General features: G+C 36.0%; 2 protein-coding genes across 5 annotated transcripts in view; one reads left to right on the top strand and one right to left on the bottom strand.

Annotated features, from left to right (window-relative positions):
• The first annotated feature begins 892 nt into the window (after positions 1-892).
• The window catches only part of IFT74 (intraflagellar transport 74), a 45,411-nt gene continuing 26,767 nt past the window's right edge, over positions 893-19,536 (top strand). The window contains exons 1-8 of one of the 4 annotated variants that reach the window (XM_026713455.2): positions 893-1,058; positions 4,349-4,483; positions 5,203-5,338; positions 7,645-7,693; positions 8,777-8,875; positions 9,006-9,066; positions 9,295-9,354; positions 9,444-9,505. In XM_026713455.2, the coding sequence (XP_026569240.1) occupies positions 4,370-4,483; positions 5,203-5,338; positions 7,645-7,693; positions 8,777-8,875; positions 9,006-9,066; positions 9,295-9,354; positions 9,444-9,505 (581 nt within the window). In that variant the 5' untranslated portion in view covers positions 893-1,058; positions 4,349-4,369. Of the gene's footprint in view, positions 1,255-4,348; positions 4,484-5,202; positions 5,339-7,644; positions 7,694-8,776; positions 8,876-9,005; positions 9,067-9,294; positions 9,355-9,443; positions 9,506-19,536 lie in introns of all 4 variants that reach the window. The other 3 variants (XM_087926545.1, XM_087926544.1, XM_087926543.1) reach the window with 3 other exon arrangements.
• On the bottom strand, positions 9,373-18,987 carry LRRC19 (leucine rich repeat containing 19). The gene is made up of 5 exons (XM_026713456.2): positions 18,886-18,987; positions 17,475-17,567; positions 13,601-14,111; positions 12,048-12,227; positions 9,373-10,467 (listed from the first exon to the last, which is right to left on the bottom strand). The coding sequence occupies exons 1-5, from the start codon at positions 18,910-18,912 to the stop codon at positions 10,157-10,159; spliced, it is 1,122 nt and encodes a 373-aa protein (XP_026569241.2). The 5' UTR covers positions 18,913-18,987; the 3' UTR covers positions 9,373-10,156.

Genomic DNA, 19,536 nt, shown 5'->3' with positions numbered 1-19,536 from the left:
CAAAGGGTGTTCATCCCAAATTGTATAGCTAAGTCTGTAGCGATTTTCAGTCATCCAGGTGATGGTTGTCCCAAAGGTGCTTTTTCAAGAGGCAACTGGACTTTCTTGTTTTTTCATTGAAGAACATCTTCAAAGAAAAAACAAAGTCCAGTTGCCTCCTGAAAAAGCACCTTTGGGACAACCATCACCTGGATGACTGAGAATCGCTATAGACGTTCATTGTATATAAGTCAATAACACTAACATGACAGACCCAATGTAGGATTTAGGCAATGGGGAATGGTAATGTCTGCTGGTGATGGCAAACCATTTCTGAAATATTGCCAGAAAAATTGTAGAGACTTTATTCAGGCACCCCCAAGTTGTTTTGCAATGAATGGATCTTAGGCTAGATTTAGGTTTGCTACAACTCTTGTGTGATGCATCACCTTTTTAACATGTCTGAATGAATTTACTTTCAGAGCAATAGCTCTGACAATATAGCAACAATAGCATCATTAGGGCACCAGACTGCTATAAAAATAAACGGGCCATCGTTAAAAGGTGGAGTTGTGTATATGAAGAAATTTTCACATTTCTACTCATGAAAAGCAATAATTAAATAAGTAAGAAGATACTAGTCCCGTGAATATTTATTTGTTATCCAATATGTAATACTGTTATAAATAATAACATAATAGCAATAGCACTTAGACTATATAGAGAACAATCAACTTATTTACCGCTTCACGGTGCTTTACAGCCTCCTCTAAGCAATCTACATATAATAAATATAACATAATTGATATATAATAATTAATATAGCAACGTTATATTTTAACTAGAGTTGCCTCTAAGTGAGATGGGGAACACATGTATTATATTGTGGGGGGAGGGAAGGATGGAGTCTCGCGATAAAATACGGGAAGGAACGCGTCTTGTCCAAGTTCCGGGACGGTGAAAGGAAAACGGCACTTTAACTGAGCTGCCTGTCGTTGCTATGATACGGGCGCCGCGCGCGTGAAGGAGTTTGCATGCAGCAACCGCTGCCTTTGTGTTTCGCGCGCGCTGAGAGTCAGGTAAGAGGCCGAAACTCAAAGCGCGGAACAAAAAGGGCGTCTTTATATTCGTCTGCCTGAGTCTCTCCGGGGGGATAATCGGACTGTCACCGACGACCCTAGACGCAAGTCCGCACCGGCTTCGCTTACGGTTTCCTCTATGACTTTTTTTCGTCATAGCCTGGTGTGTAATGGAATCAAGTGGGAAAGCCGTGAGGTGAAATGAAGTCGCATCTTGATAAATCACGTCGTTTGGTCGGGATAGTTTATTCGACAAGCCACTAGTGGCTTACAAAATAACCAAATGTAAATGACAGTTTGCAAGACAGATTGGTTGCAGGTCTTAAGCCAAAATAAGCTCTGCCAGGATTTCTTAAAACTTTTCTCTCACTTAAAAAATAATAATGGAGGACTCCCAAAGAGCTTTGCTTGTAGGAGATATCAAATGTTCATCAATACAGGTAGCCCTCGACTTACAGCATTTCATTTAGTGACCACTTGAAGTTACAACAGCTCTGAGAAAAGTGAGTTATGGCCATTTTTCACACTCACAACAGTTTCAGCATCCCCATGATCACCTGATCAAAATTCAGGTGCTTGTCAACTGATTCATATTTATGATGGTTGCTCTGTTCCAGTGTCATGTGATCCCCTTTTGCCACCTCACAAGCCAAGTCAATGGGGAAGCCAGATTCACTTACTGACCGTGTTACTATCTTAAACTGTGGCAAGAAAGCTTGTAAAACAGGGCAAAATTCACTTAGCAATTGCCCCACTTAGCAACAGAAATGTTGGGCTCAGTTGTGGATGTGAGTTGAGGACTACCTGTATTTACTGTATTTACTCTTAAAAGTTAAAATTGATGGATTCATTACCCCTGCTCCTTTCCACAAGTGTTTGATAGGATTTTAATATTGTATGATTTTTCACCATAAGATGGCAAATAATTTTGATTTCAAGGACCTTTGGAAGGGGACTTGGAAGACATCCCACCCCCAGGGATCCTCAGACCACACTTTGAGAAACCTGAACTATACTGTGGTGTTTTCTGCAATAACATAAAAATTATCCAGTATGGAAGCTGGCAGGAATATATGCAAGCTTAAAGAACTTGTGGCCAAATTTCTAACTTTTCTTCTGCCATGGCAATGAAGCAGAATAATTCTCTACCAAAAGAAAAGTTCAATGAGAAGTACCTTTAGTATCAGCTAGTGGCAGTAGAAGACCTGCAGGTTTTCTGTAAGTTATCTGATCATTCTGTTGCATTGCGGAACTCTCACCAAAGGAATTATTTTTTGCCACGTTTCTACCCTGGCTTTTCTTGCCACGCTTGAGAGGGAGCATATCTCGTATTTCTTTATTGCAAGCATTGCTGACAGGATAAGGGGGGAAATGGCTTTTTTAGCTGGGCACCCTCCACCTATTCCCACACACACCAAAACTGCCTTTACTTAGTGCATTAATCTCAACAGTGCATAATCCATTAATGTTTACAGAAAGCTACATGTTGTCAAAACCTATCCAGTAGTCCCACCAGTAGTCCCACCAGTTAGGTGTTGGTCTGTCACAGGTCTGGGTACATAGCTGAGGTTAGCAGAAGGGAAGGGAAGTTCCCCTCACACATTTCTCTTCCTCAACGGTTATCTGGTTCCATGGATGTATTTTTCTATGGGATGGGAGAAATGGAAGTTAAAAGAGCTACTTCCCACTGCACCTCATCCCAGTAGATACACAGTTGTCTTGCCATCCCTTCAAGTTTGGGAATCTGCAGCCAGCCATGTCAGATTTAGCAAGAGAAGCAGGAGAGCCCTGACTTTCCTACTGTCAAGACAAAATGCTCTGAAATCATTTCATTTGTTCCCCTTGAAGATGTAAACAAGGTGCTTGGATAGGGTTGGACTGCCACTGGTCTGTTGACCCTGCTCTTTCTTTGTTGGTTCTGACTGGGACCAATCTATTAATGTTCTTAAATGTTATTCTGGTTGTCTCAAAGATGCCTTTCAAAAGGGAACTGGGCTTTCTTTCTTTTTTCCTTGAAGATATTTCTCATCCAAGAAGTTTCTTTGATTCTGATTGAAGGGCAGGGGAATGGAAGGATTTAATAAATCCATAAATCCTTCCAGGAAGGGAGATATAATGTCAAATTCCCTTCCTGGAAAATTGAGAAATTAGAATTAGAATTCTTTTAGAATTAGAATTAGAATTCTTTTATTGGCCAAGTGTGATTGGACACACAAGGAATTTGTCTTGGTGCAAATGCTCTCAGTATACATAAAAGAAAAGACACATTCGTCAAGAGTCCAGAATCATAAGGTACAACACTTAATAATAGTCATAGGGTACAATAAGCAATCAAATCATACTAGGAAACAGTCAATATAAATCCTAAGGATACAAGCGACAAAGTTACAGTGATACAGTCACAAGTGGGAGGGGATGGGTGATAAGGAGTGATGCAAAGATTAATAATAATAATAGTGCAGACTTTGTAAATAGTTGGACAGTGTTGAGGGAATAATTTATTTAGCAGAGTGATGGCGTTTGGGAAAAAACTGTTCTTGTGTCTGGTTGTTCTGGTGTGCAGTGCTCTATAGCGTCGTTTTGAGGGAAGAAGTTGAAACAGTTTATGTCCGGGATGTGAGGGGTCTGTTAACTATTTTCACCGCCCTCTTTTTGACTCGTGCAGTATATAGGTCCTCGATTGAAGGCAGGTTGGTAGTAATTGTTTTTTCTGCAGTCCTAATTATCCCCTGAAATCTGTGTCTCCCCTATTGGGTTGCAGAATGAAACCAGATAGTTATAGAGGTGCAGATGAAATAGCAAACAGTACAGAAATAATGCAAGCTGTTATCACTATGGTAAATTCAAGTGTCAGGTATACTGTAATTATGCAATATGTAAAATAACCACTTATTCATTCACTTATGACTTTAAAAATGTTCATTCAATATACTCCTTTAATAAACCATGTTTTGTCATTTTGACAGCCCCTGTGATTTATAATTATTATTATAAAAGTACCCAAATACCAACATTAATGTGCATTGTTTTATCAATTCATGCATTTTTAAATTTATTTTTAACATTGCCCCTTTCAGTAATTGCTCTCAGTGCAACTGAGACAAACTATTTCTTTTCCTAAAGATTGCTCCTTATTGCACATACACAAGATTTGTCAAGATTTGTGATTCTAATTTAAAATATGGAGACATGTTATTATTTTCTTAAAAATAACTGGCTAATATTAGGCAGATCAGAGTTGTCTATTCATTAAGGAGAATTTTGGATAAAATGTGATTCTCTTTTTCTAGAAAGAAATTTGAAAAGTAGAAATGGCGAGTAATCATAAACCTCCTACAGCACGTCCTTCTTCACGAATAGGCCTGAGTGCTAGGCCACCTTCATCCTCATTACGACCTCCATCTGCAGCATTACTTGGAGGAGGGGTAAGAATATTAATTTATTCAAAAACCAAGGAATCAGAGTTTCCCCTTTCCAATTTAGATGTATAGTAGGCACTGATATGTTTTGGTAGGCAAATGATATTAAAGCAGTTCTACATGTTTATTTGTGTCAAAGAGATTACTTTGAAATACCCTCCCTGTAGCTAATTGTGTGCCAGTATTATGGGAATCTTCCATGCCTGGTTAGGGCTTGGATGAGATATACCTTGACTTCTCTGGTCTCATACCTTTCTTTGGCTTCTGGGTGTTATGTAAATCCTGCCAATATGATTTGTGAATCACGGTCTACAAATTATGATATATTCAGTAACCATTTGCAGATTAACAAACAAATGGCTTAGTTTAGTGGATTAACATACTGTCTTGAAGAGATTCTAGGAGAAATCCTTTTAATCATATGAACAGTAGGATCTTAAAATCTTTTCAATTCACTACTTCTTTATCCATATCATATCACTAGCTATTTCCCACAGTGTAAAAGCTATTGTACATCTTTTGCATTTGCACAATCTCTGCCTGCCTATAACAGCTCTTTCTTTAAATAATCTGTTTTATATATGACATTAAAAGCTAATCATTTTTTAAATTTCAGTACCTTAGCCTGTTGATTCATAGTTACCAATTGGAACAAACTGACTATCCTGTTCTTTGGGAGTGCTATTTTAATTATGTTTTCCTATTTATTTTGATTTCTGTATCAGATGCCCCCAGGTACATCCAGGCCTGGTACACGTGGTGGATCCATAGGAACTGGTGTGGTTTTGTCCTCTCAAATCAAAGTTGCAGACCGTCCAGTGACACAACAAGGACTCAGTGGAATGAAAACAGGAATGAAAGGTATTTTGAGATATGAAAGTACAAGAATATTAACCTAAATTATCTTTTTATTTCCATTCAAAAGTTAAAACCATTACAAGGTAAAAATTAAATGAAAATTAAAAGGTTAAATAATATAATATACAACAATATCTCATCTAATAGGAATGTAGATTCCATTCCATTAGATCCAAGTTTTCCTTACAGCAATTGTTATTGGATAAAATTTAGCAACCTTGGTTACTTCAGAGAAGACTGCTAGGTCCAGAAGGCAGTGGATCAGACAGCAAATGTTATATATTAAAGTATTCATGCAACAACTTTACTCCAAGAGTGTACTGATAGCCATTTGCTTCTGGGTACAATGTAAGGTGCTGGTAGTCATTTTTTTAAAAAAAACAAGTTTTATTGATTTTACAAACAAACAAACAAAACAAAACATCATTAAACATTAAAAACATAAAACCTCTTTCCATTGTAAGTCTTTACAAGGCAGGTAACACATTGTTTTATATCACATACTTATAATTTATCCCATTTCCATATAAACACGTAAATTCCCTTTACCAAATTCCACATTGTTTCTCTTTAATCATTATTCAATCATATTTCCTTTCTAATTTATCTGCTATTCAATCATCACATTTATATTTTCCTCTGCCTTGTTTGTAATTGTTCTCATCTAGTCTTCCTCCGAGATTTTATTATTTAATTCTTAATTGAACACACACACATAAGACATAAACATAAAAACATAAAACTTCCTTTTAGAAAGTAACTTGGCCCCAGATTACCTCTTTTTGTATGGACTTCAATTGAATTCATGCTCTTCTTATATACGATTACCTATCTTGTTTACCATTCTATATCTATTATATAACTCCTCTCCACTTTTCCACTTTTCCCTCGTCTTAATTCTGTTTTATATATTTAATCTTGCTTTTAAAGAAAAATATTTTTATATCTTTTATCCATTTCTCCATTTACATCTGTCTCATTTCCAATATAAAAAGAATAGATTCCCCTGGAATCACTAATCAGAGTATGATGCCTTTCTATCATTCCCCTAAATTAAAATTTAAAATAACACCTAAATCTCAATCAGATTCTGCTTAGTACATTCTACTATTTCAAAAACTAATACTACAATAATAAATCCATAACAGTCAACACATTAATCCATTAAACTCTATATTTAAACTAATATTTTAAACATTCCCTTTAGTATTTTATTAAAACTTAAAATCATTCATTATTAAACATTTTAAAGTTATACCTTAATATTTTAGTCTTTTATTAGATCTTAAAAAGTTCTGATTATCTACTTATAATACAAATACCACCATTACAATACTCATGTGTACTTTGCAGAATCCCCCCTTTTTTTTAAGAAAAAAAAATCCATACATTACCCATTATCCCTTTTTAGGTGCTGGTAGTCATCTTTATAGTTCTTCAAGATTTGAGATCTAGGTATTTTTGAGACACATTCTCTCTGTAACATCTACCCATGATTAGATCTGATATGCTAGACTTGCCACATGTCCTCTCAATTAGAGGCCACCACTTTCAGAGACCACACAAACACACCTTTTTATTTGCTACCCATTCCTCTGGAAGTGTCCTCCCCCTTTCTTATTGGCTTCTTCCCTCCTGGGAGGCTAGATTGTTTATAATTACTTCTTAGTCACAAGCTTAGGTTCTTTCACTAGTATGAATGTTTATACATTCATGTTCCAGAGGACAGAATAGGACACTTTGTCACTGCCAGCTCACTGCTACTGGCTCACCGTCCCTGGCTTGTCCTGGCTGTCTCACCGCCACAGGTTGCCGCCACTAGCTTGTCCCAGTCAGCTCATCCTGAATGACTTGCTGCAGAACAACTCACTCTGCAAGAAACAATGAGGTGGAGGGGCTGGCCTGCCCTGGCCAAATCCTCTATGAGATACCAGCGCTCTAGTACAATTATCTCACCCATGGCTAGTTGTCCTGCAGGGTAAGTTAATTATTGGAGAAAAACCCAAAACTCTCAGATTCGGGTCTTCCCAGATGTGCCAGTATGATAACTCTAATAAAATAGAACTTTGAGAAAATGCCTGTCTTGGAGTTTGGGTGTTGGAGTTTGTTTCCCTGGAACGCTGACACCAAGGCCTATAGTTTTCTAAATTTATAGATCATATATTATCTTTAATCTTTTAGGGGGGAAATGCTACATTTTTTGTCATGTGAATAAATATTTTCTCTATATGATAATTTTGTTTTGCAAGAATCATTTTGCTATTTTCAATTAAATCTTTTTGTCATATCAATCATATTTTTTTTCTTAGGTCCACAGAGACAAATTATGGATAAATCCTATTACCTTGGAGTGCTTAGGTATGTGAAAGAATTTGTCACTAGTTAGATAGGATGGGGTTGGTTCAAATGTTGTATAGTAGTCTACATTTGAAAAAAAGTATAGTATCAAGTGGTACACTCTTAAGATCTTAATGAGGAAGGTGTAGGGTTACAGTACTGCTCAATATATCGTTTTCTCATGGAATGAAATAAATTCTTGCCATCCTAATAGCAATTATACTTTACTCTTTTTTGTACTATATGTTTCATGAAAAGTGTTGCTTTGAGAATTTGCTTTTCCAGAAATCCAAAATTGGTAACTATTTTTGGTTCAGATAATACAGCAAGCCTAAGAGAATAAAATAAGCAAAAGTAATATGGTATGATTAGCAAACTTTTTTTGATTTGCTTGTCACATGACCACATGAAGCTCCAAAACTTGGGAATGTCATAAAATTGTAGCTAAGCTGAATATATTTAACCATAATTTGGAAAATAATATCTTGTTTTCACATAATCACATAAGTCATATTGAGTGGATTCACAAATAGATCAGAAATGAAGAAACCTACATTTTACCTTCATAGTTTAAATTTGACTCCCTTCTATCTGTCTATGTGCTCGTTAGAGTCAGTCTAATTAAAGACTCTTAACTATATCTAATTTAAGGATTTTCATTCTACCATTGTAATGGGAGAATTAATAATTATAAAAACATTTTTGTAAAGAAATTTCTTTTTTGTAAAGAAATCTTATCAAAACCTGTAATAGTTCTTACTCTAGGAAAAACTAGCTGACCCTAAAATAATACAGTATTGTCAAATTGGTCAATGATAAACATATCCTCTTGTCTATTAAATTGATATTTTGGAACATGTGGAAATTTTAAAAGGCACCTATTAAAAATCCTAACTATTTTAAGATTAAAATCAGGAGTGCAGGTCCTTGAACAATCCAATTTAGTGCATGTTCTATTTAGTCCTTTATTGTCAAAATGAAAAAAAGAAGTAGTATTTATAGTACATTTGGTTCTCTCAAGTATCACCTTAATTTAAATGATATGAAATTTCAGCACTACCAAAGATTACATGTTAACATGATCACCCATTTCTTTTCTTATAGAGGCAAAATAAATGAGCTTACCACAGAAATCAATAAGCTTCAGAAAGAAATTGATATGTATAACCAGGAGAATTCTGTCTATCTGTCTTATGAAAAAAGGTAAGCTAAACTACCCATCAAAATCTATAAATACACTTATCCTTAGTGGATTCATATTTATACATAACTTTTGGGTTGGAAGTGTAAAACTGAGCTTATTTTATAACTTTGTGTTTTCTTGTGCTCTTAGAGCAGAATCTTTAGCTAGTGAAATCAAAGAATTTCAAGGACAGTTGGCAGACTACAATATGGTATGTTATTGGTTCACATATAATTTTTAATATTTAGATTTAATTATGCAATATGAAAATTGGACTCAATTTTGAATTGCATTTGAAAATAACTTTCCAACTATTGTTTCTCTAATCTAGTTCAGACCATTGCAGATTTGACAATAACTATGCAACACAATAATGCCTTTGATTTTGTTCCTATATGATATTACATAAAGAATTGATTAACTTTTCTTGTTGATTTAGTTGGTAGATAAACTTAACACAAATACAGATATGGAGGAAGTAATGAGTGACTATAACCTGGTAAGCATAAAACTGATATTTCATTTCAGTATTAGTATTATTTATTGCACATATGGTGATGTTACCAATCATTTTGTCTTTTTTAATAGTTAAAAGCTCAAAATGACCGTGAAGCTCAGAGCATAGACATTATTTTTACAGAAAGACAGAGGTAAGTACCTAAATTCGTTTTTCTAAAAAATGTAGAATGGAATTTTCATATTTTCATAATATACACTTTGTCCAGTGTATATTTTCAATCATTTGAAGAAGCCTTTCACAATTTGCATATTTACCACACTCAAAAACAATAGTAGTCACAAGTATTGGCATAAATATTGTGAAGTAGTTCTTATTAAGTATGGGGTAATTCAGTGCAGTTAGTGACCTCTGAAGGGAGAGGTATACAGTAGAGGAGAGCAGATTGACAAAAGCAGTGCTCCACGATCACAACCACATTTTTCTATTGTATTGCTGCATGCATTCCCATTTACCCAAATATTTACTTATATTTCCCATTTCTTAAATACCCATTCCTTCATAGATTAATTATGGAAATAAATGGAAATAACATAGACATCATAAAACAAATGTCATAAATTACTGTAGAAATTTAATTCATTGCATTAGAAATCCATCATATCAATATCTGCTAAATCAAAGTTGTAATGTTTTTCTTAATAAGTTTAGATCACATGAAATTGATCAATGACAAACAACACAGATTGTGTGTGTATTTTTGTCTTATATATAGGACAGTGAAAGGCATAATTCTGTGCTATTAACAGAAATAGTTTCATTCTATAATATATATGGTAAGCATTTATGGATCAATATATTTGTCTTCAATAAATCCATCATCTTCTGGAACATATGGATGGAATTGTTCAAAAACAGCTATATACTCTTCTTCATTAGTCTCTGATGTTTGTGAGGGCATGCATAATTGAGGTGTGAATGTTTCTTCAAACAGCTCAGATTCTTCTTTTTCTTGGAGACGTCTGTGATTATAGCTTTTTAAATAATGGTACCAAATCGGAAACTTGATAGCAGCCATAATCAGTGCTGTAGTGCTGAGGATAACTGCTAGGACTCCCATCGAAAAAATCCAGGTTTTGCCAATGGGCTGAATAACTGCAGGTTAAAATAAAGTATTTATAATGTGTAGTCATCCTCCATAACTATCTTTTCTACACAATCTTTCTGAGAAATTGTTTGATTTTTCAGAGGCCATTTATTAATTTCTGTTGATCTGATTAAGCAAACTGTACTCTTCCTTATGAGAAATATGGGCTTTAGGTTATCTACCTATTGAATTTTTAAAAAATGATAAATGCTGTAAACATTTAAAGTAATTTTAATTGAATATTATACTGTAATTGTTATTTATTAAAATTGTCAACTGGTATGGTACTTTTAAATATCACATAAGGAATTTCAACTGAATTAATAATAGATCAACTTTCTACGTGGATCTCTGATACCTGTCTAAGTCATGGTCTAATTTATTCAAGATTAATGGCTCACCTAGTTTGTCCTGTGATGTGAGTATAGGGCCAATCCTACAACTTCAGCTGGGATCTATTTGACTTTCATGAGAGGAATGGTTGCTATATGTGATAGCTAAAGCCAAAATTTTATGCTCAAACAGACATACAACAAATAATTGGAATGTTGAACTATCCAGATTATCTGATTAGCAACGGCAATAGCACTTTGACTTATATACCGCTTCATAGTGCTTTACAGCCATTCTAAGCGGTTTACAGAGTCAGCGTATTGCCCCCAACATCTGGGTCCTCATTTTACCCACTTTGGAAGGATGGAAGGCTGAGTCAACCTCGAGCCTGGTGAGATTCGAACTGCCAAATTGCAGGCAGTCAGCAGAAGTAGCCTGCAGTACTGCACACTAACCACTGTGCCACCGTGGCTCAATAAACTGTAGCTGATTAACTGTATTTAGCCAATATGCATGTAAAGATACTCAGTACACGTTGCAATTTAACGTGTTCAGTTATGTTCTGCTAGGGAAAAGATTGTTTCGGTTAAGTGGTACCCATAAAATTATTTCAATATATTTCCTGGTTTGAAATGTAAAGCATGATTGAAATAACTAAGTTGGGAAGAGGGAAGGTTGAGAAAACATTATTTAGTTGGCCATTCCAGATACACCAGAGAAAAAAGCAGCTTCTAATCCTTTACAAGAATAAGAAAAAAATAAAACAGAATTGAACCCTGCATTATGCATGAATGCATCTGCCCATCTATCTGAACGATGAGCTTTTAATTTGGCAGAAGCTGCTTTTGCCTCAGTTAGGTAGCTTGGAGCTTCATTTATTCAGGTGGACTCCTAGATTTCTATGAATGTGCCAAGTTTCAGATAGAATATTGCAGGCATTTGAGGGGAATTTTGACAAAAGGTATTCTTAAATGGAAAGCAATATGTTATAAAGGTTTTAATTTGCGTGAATAGAGAACAGTCAGTAGAGTATTAAACAAATCTAAGTTGAATTGCTCAGTGAATATTGGTAATTACTCAAGACTATGCACATTCTTTTTTTTTCTTCTAGTTAGCAGACCTACAGATATTTTTTATGTTTAAAAATATTCAGTGCTTCAAAATCCATATAAATGAATTATATTATTTTTGACATTTTTTTCTGAAACAATATACCCCATATATACACTTAATTATTATTTAAACTTAAATTTACCTGAATATGCAGATCCATTTGTATAATTATATGTAGTGCCATAGGTAGTATTAATGGAAGTAAAGGGTGAGATAGTTGTTCCAGATATTCCCATTTGTTTACAATTTAATGTATTTGTTTCCTTGATATGATATTTTTTCAGAGCAACTGGAATAGGGCACATAGTCTTGTTCTCATTTTCTGTAAATATATTCAGTATCAGCATGGCCTGCACTCTTGTACAAAGATAAACTTTTTATATTAAAAATATTGTTTAGTTTATAAATTTAAAAAATTGAGGAGGTCCACTGTCAATGTGGTTGACAGTAAAGCAAAATAAATAGTATATAACATAATAAACCTAAATGAATTTATATTCATTTTAATCTAACAGAAAAGAAAGCCAGGAGAACAAACAAACAAAACCATGAGTCTTTTGGGACAGTTAACCAGCTAAACATATTGACAGAAAATACTTAGCATCCATGTACAGAAAGCAAACTTCATTTGAGAACTTAAAGAAACACTGTCGCGATTTACTAGTCTTACTCATTAACAACTGGCTTGCATGTATCAGAAGAATTTTGTAGTGAAATGCCACTTTCTTGGTGCCAAATTTAGTAAATAGCTAATCCAAAGCAAAGATATATTCAATCACTGTTGGCCTCAGTAATGGAATATTTTGTTAGATAGCCATCTGGAAGATGTTACAGCAGAAAATCAATCCTAGTAATGTATACTATATCCCAAAAACTGACATTCAAGGAAAATAATTTCTGAGTAAATGTATGAATGTGATGTTTTAACTGTATCATTATAAAACTGAATGACATATATCATTGTGTTAGTTATCTGTTTGAATTGCATTAATTGCTTTCCTAGAAGAATATTCTTTAGAACCCAAAGTGACTCACTTATAAGCAGATACCTAAATGTAGGATTATCAGATCTGTTTTGGAAAAAACTGAACCACTACCAGATGATAGCAATTAAAGTTCTCTGTATGCTATCATCTAGTGGTCCCCTTGATTTTCTTTTCAGCTCAGATCTGGTAGATAGCTTAGTTGAAGTATGCAAAATTATTTTACTGAAATATATTATTCTAAATAAATTTCTGGTTCACTGTGCAAACATCTTTTCTAACCCACTTGGCTAAACAGATAGCTTTTGAAATTGCTATTTTGAATACTTTAAAATATGAGAACTATATTTAGTTTCATATGGGGATGTTAACAAGTGTATTAAACCATGTCTTAATGCTTCATATGTGACTGGAATGACCCCAAACCAGGTCCTGCAGTATTAGACAAAGAAACTTGCCAATATTTAGTTTCACTTTCAAGGATACTATGGTAGCATTTAAGTTCATTAAAAAAACCACAGTTATATAAGCTAATTTCACAGTCCAGTTGTGTGGACATCACGTTAATGTTGTATATAAGGCAAGTCTCTTAGGCTACTCCAATATACAGTTTTCTTTTACAGTTTTTGGCTCCCAAATTAGGAATTTCAGAAAGCAATTCTGAAATTACTTTTAGAAATGGAAAAATAATCAAGACTAAATATAGACCTACCTGTTACCACAGTAGAGTTATTCAGCCAATGTTGTAAACTAAGAAGGTCACATGAACAATTCCACGCATTTCCTTTTAATTTAATACATATTGAATTAAATGTTACCTTAACATCAAAATCTTTTAGAAAATTGTTTTGTAAGTTTAGGACTTTCAACTTGTTTAGCCCTGAAAATACATCAGAATTTAACTGTGTAATTTTGTTATTTTGTAGATTCAGAATCTGCAATTCATTCAAACCAGCAAATGCTGCTTTTTCAACTGTTTCGATATAATTACTACTGACATCAAGAATTTTTAACTGTAAAAACTTTTCAAAGCTGTAATTAGAAACAAGAATAATAGAGTTGTTGTTCAAATACAGTTCTGAGAGATTTTTGTACTGGCAAAGTATTTCTTTGTCATTCTTGTCTAAAATAATATGGTTACAACTAAGATATAACACAGAAATGTCTTTGTTTAGGTTAGAAGGAACAGAAGAATGGTCTTTTGCCACTTCCTGACAGTTTACCTGTTAAATAGAGAGAGAAAACAGTTACAGAAATATCAAAACAAATTATTTACCAAAAACCTTTAACAAATCTGTATAATATTTGTTGTTAAAAAGGCACTGTCAACTCAACCAGAAATTCATGTAGTTTTGATAATAAAATAAAGAGCCATGTGACAACAAAATCCCATAAGATTAGAGAAGTAGCAACAGAGAACAGGAAAATAAACATTACCCAAATCAGAAACAAAGCAATGACATCTATATGCTGTTTCTAGTTAGGAATATTTTCATTCCAAGTATACTGTATACAAGAAATAAGTTGATCATGAATGTTGATTCCAGATACTTTAAAATTTCCATACTGTAAGTCTTTAAAAAGCTGTAAGGGAATAGAAAGCATAACGCATGTGACATTTCCCTGTAACCTAGACCAGGGATGGGATTCAAATTTCTTAACAACCAGTTCTGTGGGCGTGGCCTAATTTGTGGGTGTGGCTTGGTTGTGTGACTGGGTGGGAGTGGCTTGCTGACTAGGCATGGATAGGTGGTCATGTGATTGACTGGATGTGGCTAGATCATGTGACAGGTGGTCATGGCTAAGTGGTCATGTGATGGGTGGGCGTGGCTAGGTGGCCATGTGACTGGCAAACCAGATATAAGTGGTCCTCATTTAATGGCCAGTTACTTAGCAAGTGTTCTAATTTACGACTGACCTCCCCAGAGCCACTTGACCTGGTTTTGGTGTTTTGACAGCCATACATACACACACACACACACACACACACACTTATGACCAGTATCCCACACAATCTTGTGACTGAGGTTTTCTATGTTTTTTGCCAGTTTCCAACAATTCCTTCTGGTTTCCAGTTAAAAATGTCCATTGGGGAAAATTGACTTGTTTAACAACCAGTGTTTGCTTAATGACCACAAGGTTCACTTAACGACCATGGTGTTTGCCTCTCCCAGGGGCGTGCAACCTTAAACACTCATTTTTCTATTTTCTTTTAAACAGGTATCTCTATCTCTGTCTTTCTCTCTTTCTCCCTCTCTCTTTCTCATTTCTCTCTCTCACATCTCTCTTTTCTTCCTCATTTCTCTTTCTCCCCTCTCTGTTTCTCATTTCTGTTTCATCTATAACTGCTAAGATTGAAAGTTGTTTTTTATAATCTTTGCAGCTTTTTTCACACATTTGTGTATATGTATCCAATATTCTTTCTTCCTTTCCACTATGTATTCAAAATAGGCAATGAGTGTGTATGTGTGTGTGTAGCATGTGTATTATGTATGTGTATGGATATGTATATATATTTCACTTTTAATGTGTGCCAGTGTACTTACAGTAAAAAAATTACAATAAAGGTTTCTCTCTCTCTCTCTCTCTCTCTCTCTCTCTCTCTCTCTCTCTCTCTCTCTCTCTTTCTTTCTTTCTTTCTTTCTTTCTTTCTTTCCTTCCCAACCCCATTCTTCCCACACCCTATTTTGTGTTGGCTTCCCAGCCGAGTACTTACCAGGTCTGATCCTGTTTAGCTTTCTAAAATCAGCCTGCCAAACTAAACTGCCCAATAATTTACCTACCATCACTATCTTGCACCTGATTTCATTGTAAACAACCAATCTGCAGTATTACTAAATTTTGCTAGGCATCTTGCTGCATGATACTCTCTTCTGTGATAATCTAGTCCAGAGGTCCCCAAACTTGGCAACTTTAAGACTTGTGGACTTTAATTCACAAAATTCCTCAGCCACCTTTGCTGGCTGGAGAATTCTGGGAATTGAAGTCCACAAGTCTTAAAGTTGCCAAGTTTGGGGACCCCTGATCTAGTCTTAGCTGGGCAAAACAGTCTGGAGTCACTGGCAAGAACAGCTCATCGTGAAGAAAAGTTGTGCATCTCCCCAGCCTCGTTCCCTCATTTGTGAAGTGTGCTAAGTTTAAAGGTGCTGAGAGAGGCTGCTTGCAGAGAGAGGAATATGGGGAGACGCGTGACTTTTCTCCGCACCAAGAGGGCTACTCTCTCTCTCTCGCCTCTACTCTTGGCACAGAAAAAAGTCAGTGGGAGCAGCAGTTCAGGTGGGCGGTCACCCATTCTGGAGCCGATGCTCATCATACCTGCAGGGGGTGGGGGATGCAGCAGCATCAAGGTGGCAGTGGTGATTCTGGTGGTGTCGGGGCTTCCGGGACCAGTCCCCACCAGTCCCCATGCGGCCGCACACGTGGTGCATCGGGGCTTCCAGGCTCTGCTCCCCACAGCCACCATCAGCTGTCCTGGACTCGATCAAGGGGCACCTCTCCGCGTATTCTTTCCTGCTGCAATTGCTGGGAGAGCAAAAGTTTCCCAGCATAGCGGAAAGCTTCCAAGTCCCCCTCCCATCGGAAACGGCTCCCAGGCAACCAGAGAGAAGCAGGATTCAACCTGGCTTGCTTCTCTGCTTGCCTGGGAGCTGTTTCTAATGAGAGGGAGACTTGGAAGCTTTCCACTGCAGCAGCAGGTGGGAGAAGCAGCTGCTGCCTTGGTCAGAGCCTATGAGCCTCTCCACGTGTTCTCCAGCGGAAGGCAAGAGGTGGGGGAAAGGCGACCAGTGGAGGTGGCAAAAGGCAAGTGGGGGGAAGGCGACCGGTGGTGACAGCAAAAGGCAAGTGTGGGGGGAAGGTGGCTGGGGCTTGCAGAGCCACACTCACCCAGGGAGATCAGTAAAGGCAGGGCTGCAGCGGAAGGCAGGCACGCAAGAGCAGGCTGTGTGCAATGTCGTGCATGCGTGATAAGGACTAACAGGCAGGCAGTGGAGAAGCGGGCAGAGAGGGGTGTGGCCAGCCAGGGGTCCGATTTATCAGTTCTTCGAACTATGGAGAATCATAACAACCGGATCTAGTGATCCGGTCCGAACCGGTAGAATCCCACCCTTGGCCTAGACTGAAAATTATCTTCTGGCATAAGGAGCTGTTTCATTCTAAAAATCTCTAGAGCTGCCAAAGGATGCAAAGGACACCTCGTGTTGACATATGCATCATACCAACATGCCAATGTGACCATTTTAAATAGTTTATTATTTGCATCAGATATCATGATGCAAGCACTGTATTGCAAATTATATAAATTACAGGAATGCTTCTTTGCTTTTTGTGGTATATAATAGCATCTTCTGCAATAAGACATATATATGTGCAAGAGTGGTGGAATGACTGATAGTATTAATAGAAATAGGTGATCATTATATTTCTAAATATCACAAGTTTATACATGTTCTAAAACATTTTTTTTTTTTAAAAAACTGCATAACATCATTAAAAAAAAGCTCTATTGGATCTAAATCTCGTTCTCATCTAATTAGAAATTGGGAGCTAACAGTTTCTTTAACAAGTGGCTAAAAGTGATAACTTACAGTTTGGGAAGTATCACTGCATCCAGTACTGACAGGATGAAGACAGAGAACCGCAACCAGTATCAGGAGCCAAGCAAGCTTCATGTTCAAAATCTGTTAATTTTTGATAGAATTCAAATAGTAACAAGAACTGAGGATTTAACATAGGAAACTAAGGAGCTATTATTTGTTCTTTGTCTCATGATTTGTGGCCATAACCTGTATCAAAGTCAATTGCAAAGCAAAATAAATGAAAAAACCCTTGGAGCTGAATTAAAACATTGAAATTAAAAAGTAAAAATGTTTTCATCCCTAAATCATCCATTCAACCATCTGATGACCTATGTATGGAAGAAACTTTTATTCTGACTTTCTAAAAGATAGGTGACTGTGCACGATGTAGGCAAAAACACACACATACCCAGATACCTACACAGAGAGATGCACATAGTAATCCTTCATAATCCCATATTCCCAAATTCTGCTTTTTTGGAATAATGATACATGGAAACTTTTGCAAAGGTGTCTGACAAATCAACTTCATGCAGAATACATATGTAGGAGGCAGAATCCTGGCCTTTACTTCTCATTAATGTAGAACTTTCTAAGTCATCTGGTTCTCTCCCCAATTTCAGAGTGTTTTTTCTTATAGAAAATGTGACTAGGTAGGAGAAAGACTGTGAAACGTGCTCCCTCCATTTTTCAAAGTAGATACGATTTTCTTTTTCAAACATCTCTAGATGGCAAACCAAATAGCAATTATTATTTTTAGGAATTCAAAAGTTACAAGTGCCAAGTCCACTTGCTAAAAGTACAAGCTCTTCACATTCAGCTAATTAATATTGTTATAGATTTTTATAAAGTACATAAAGTAACAAATACTCTCTAAATGCAACTTCAGTAATTTAAGAACATTGCTTCTTGCTCCCGACTGAGCTCTAAAATGGTTCCACTTTAAAGGGCAGCACAAAGCAGAGAGTCATCTCTCATTGTCGTGATGCAATTTATGTGACTATTCTTTATAAAGAAAACTGCATAAATCTCTCAAGGGTAGACAAAAAATACCATTAATAAGATGTTTATTTTATACAGAGCAGTTACTTGAGAAACAAAACCAAGGTTGCGGTAAAGTTTCGTGGTGAAAGCATCTCTCAATCTTATCTTCAGCCATATATTTTTTTAAAAAAAATCAAGTATATGCTATTTCTCAAGGTTTCCTATTTATTGCCAAAGCAATCTTTGTTACGTTTTAGGTGGTTTAAAAACAAAGTACAACTTCAAGGTAACAGTAGAGTTAAATACGACATCTCACAAAACATAAATCGTTCAGTATCTTTTCTGAATTTCATAAAAAATCAGTACCAGCTTTTGGATTATGAAGCAAACTTTGGTGTCATACAATTGTACCATGATTTATTTGTATATATCATACCTTCTTAATTTTCCTCCGGAATATCATACTTGCATATTTTCCTGTGATTGAAAAAGAAGAGAGAGGAAAGTTGCCATGTCTCTGCACTTGGCTGCAACCTTTGTACCCAATTACCAGGGGAGAAGTTTAAAGTAAAGTGCAGGACACCTTTAGCAAAAGATTGACTATTGTGTTCATCTATGAGTTAGAGGCTTACAGCCAATCAAGAAGACTTTTGAATATGATCTGTGTAGTTTTATGACATTAAATTGCAAGGTGAGGGCGGAGAAATCTCCTAAAGTTTGCAATAAAAGATATTTGTATTGGATACAAAGAGCTAAGGCTAGAAAGGTAGAGTTCTTCATTTTTTAATGGGGATGGTGACTGCCACCAGCAGTAAAAACATCAATCTTGGCACAGCACAGCCTGTCTATAAATTTTGTTTTTAAAAGGAAGCAGGCATACGCTTGATTTTAAATCAAAGGTCTGGAAAAAAAGAGCTAACGAATACTAGCTGAGCTTCATAATAAGGGTCTGAACAGTGTGAGGAAATGCTGTTTCTGTCATACTTTCTTTAATAGTCAGGTCCTCTTCCCAATCCACCTCAGCAATTTCAGTGTTTTAGTTAGTGTAAGCAAATTGTAGCCTTCATGACCCTTTTTTGTGGTCCCA

The sequence above is a fragment of the Pseudonaja textilis genome, chromosome 2, assembly GCF_049901715.1.
Source record: "Pseudonaja textilis isolate UNSWEBS1 chromosome 2, rPseTex1.2, whole genome shotgun sequence".
In the NCBI taxonomy this organism is placed as follows: domain Eukaryota; kingdom Metazoa; phylum Chordata; class Lepidosauria; order Squamata; family Elapidae; genus Pseudonaja; species Pseudonaja textilis.
The sequence above is the reverse complement of the archived record's forward strand: the minus strand, read 5'-3'. Positions and strand labels throughout refer to the sequence as shown.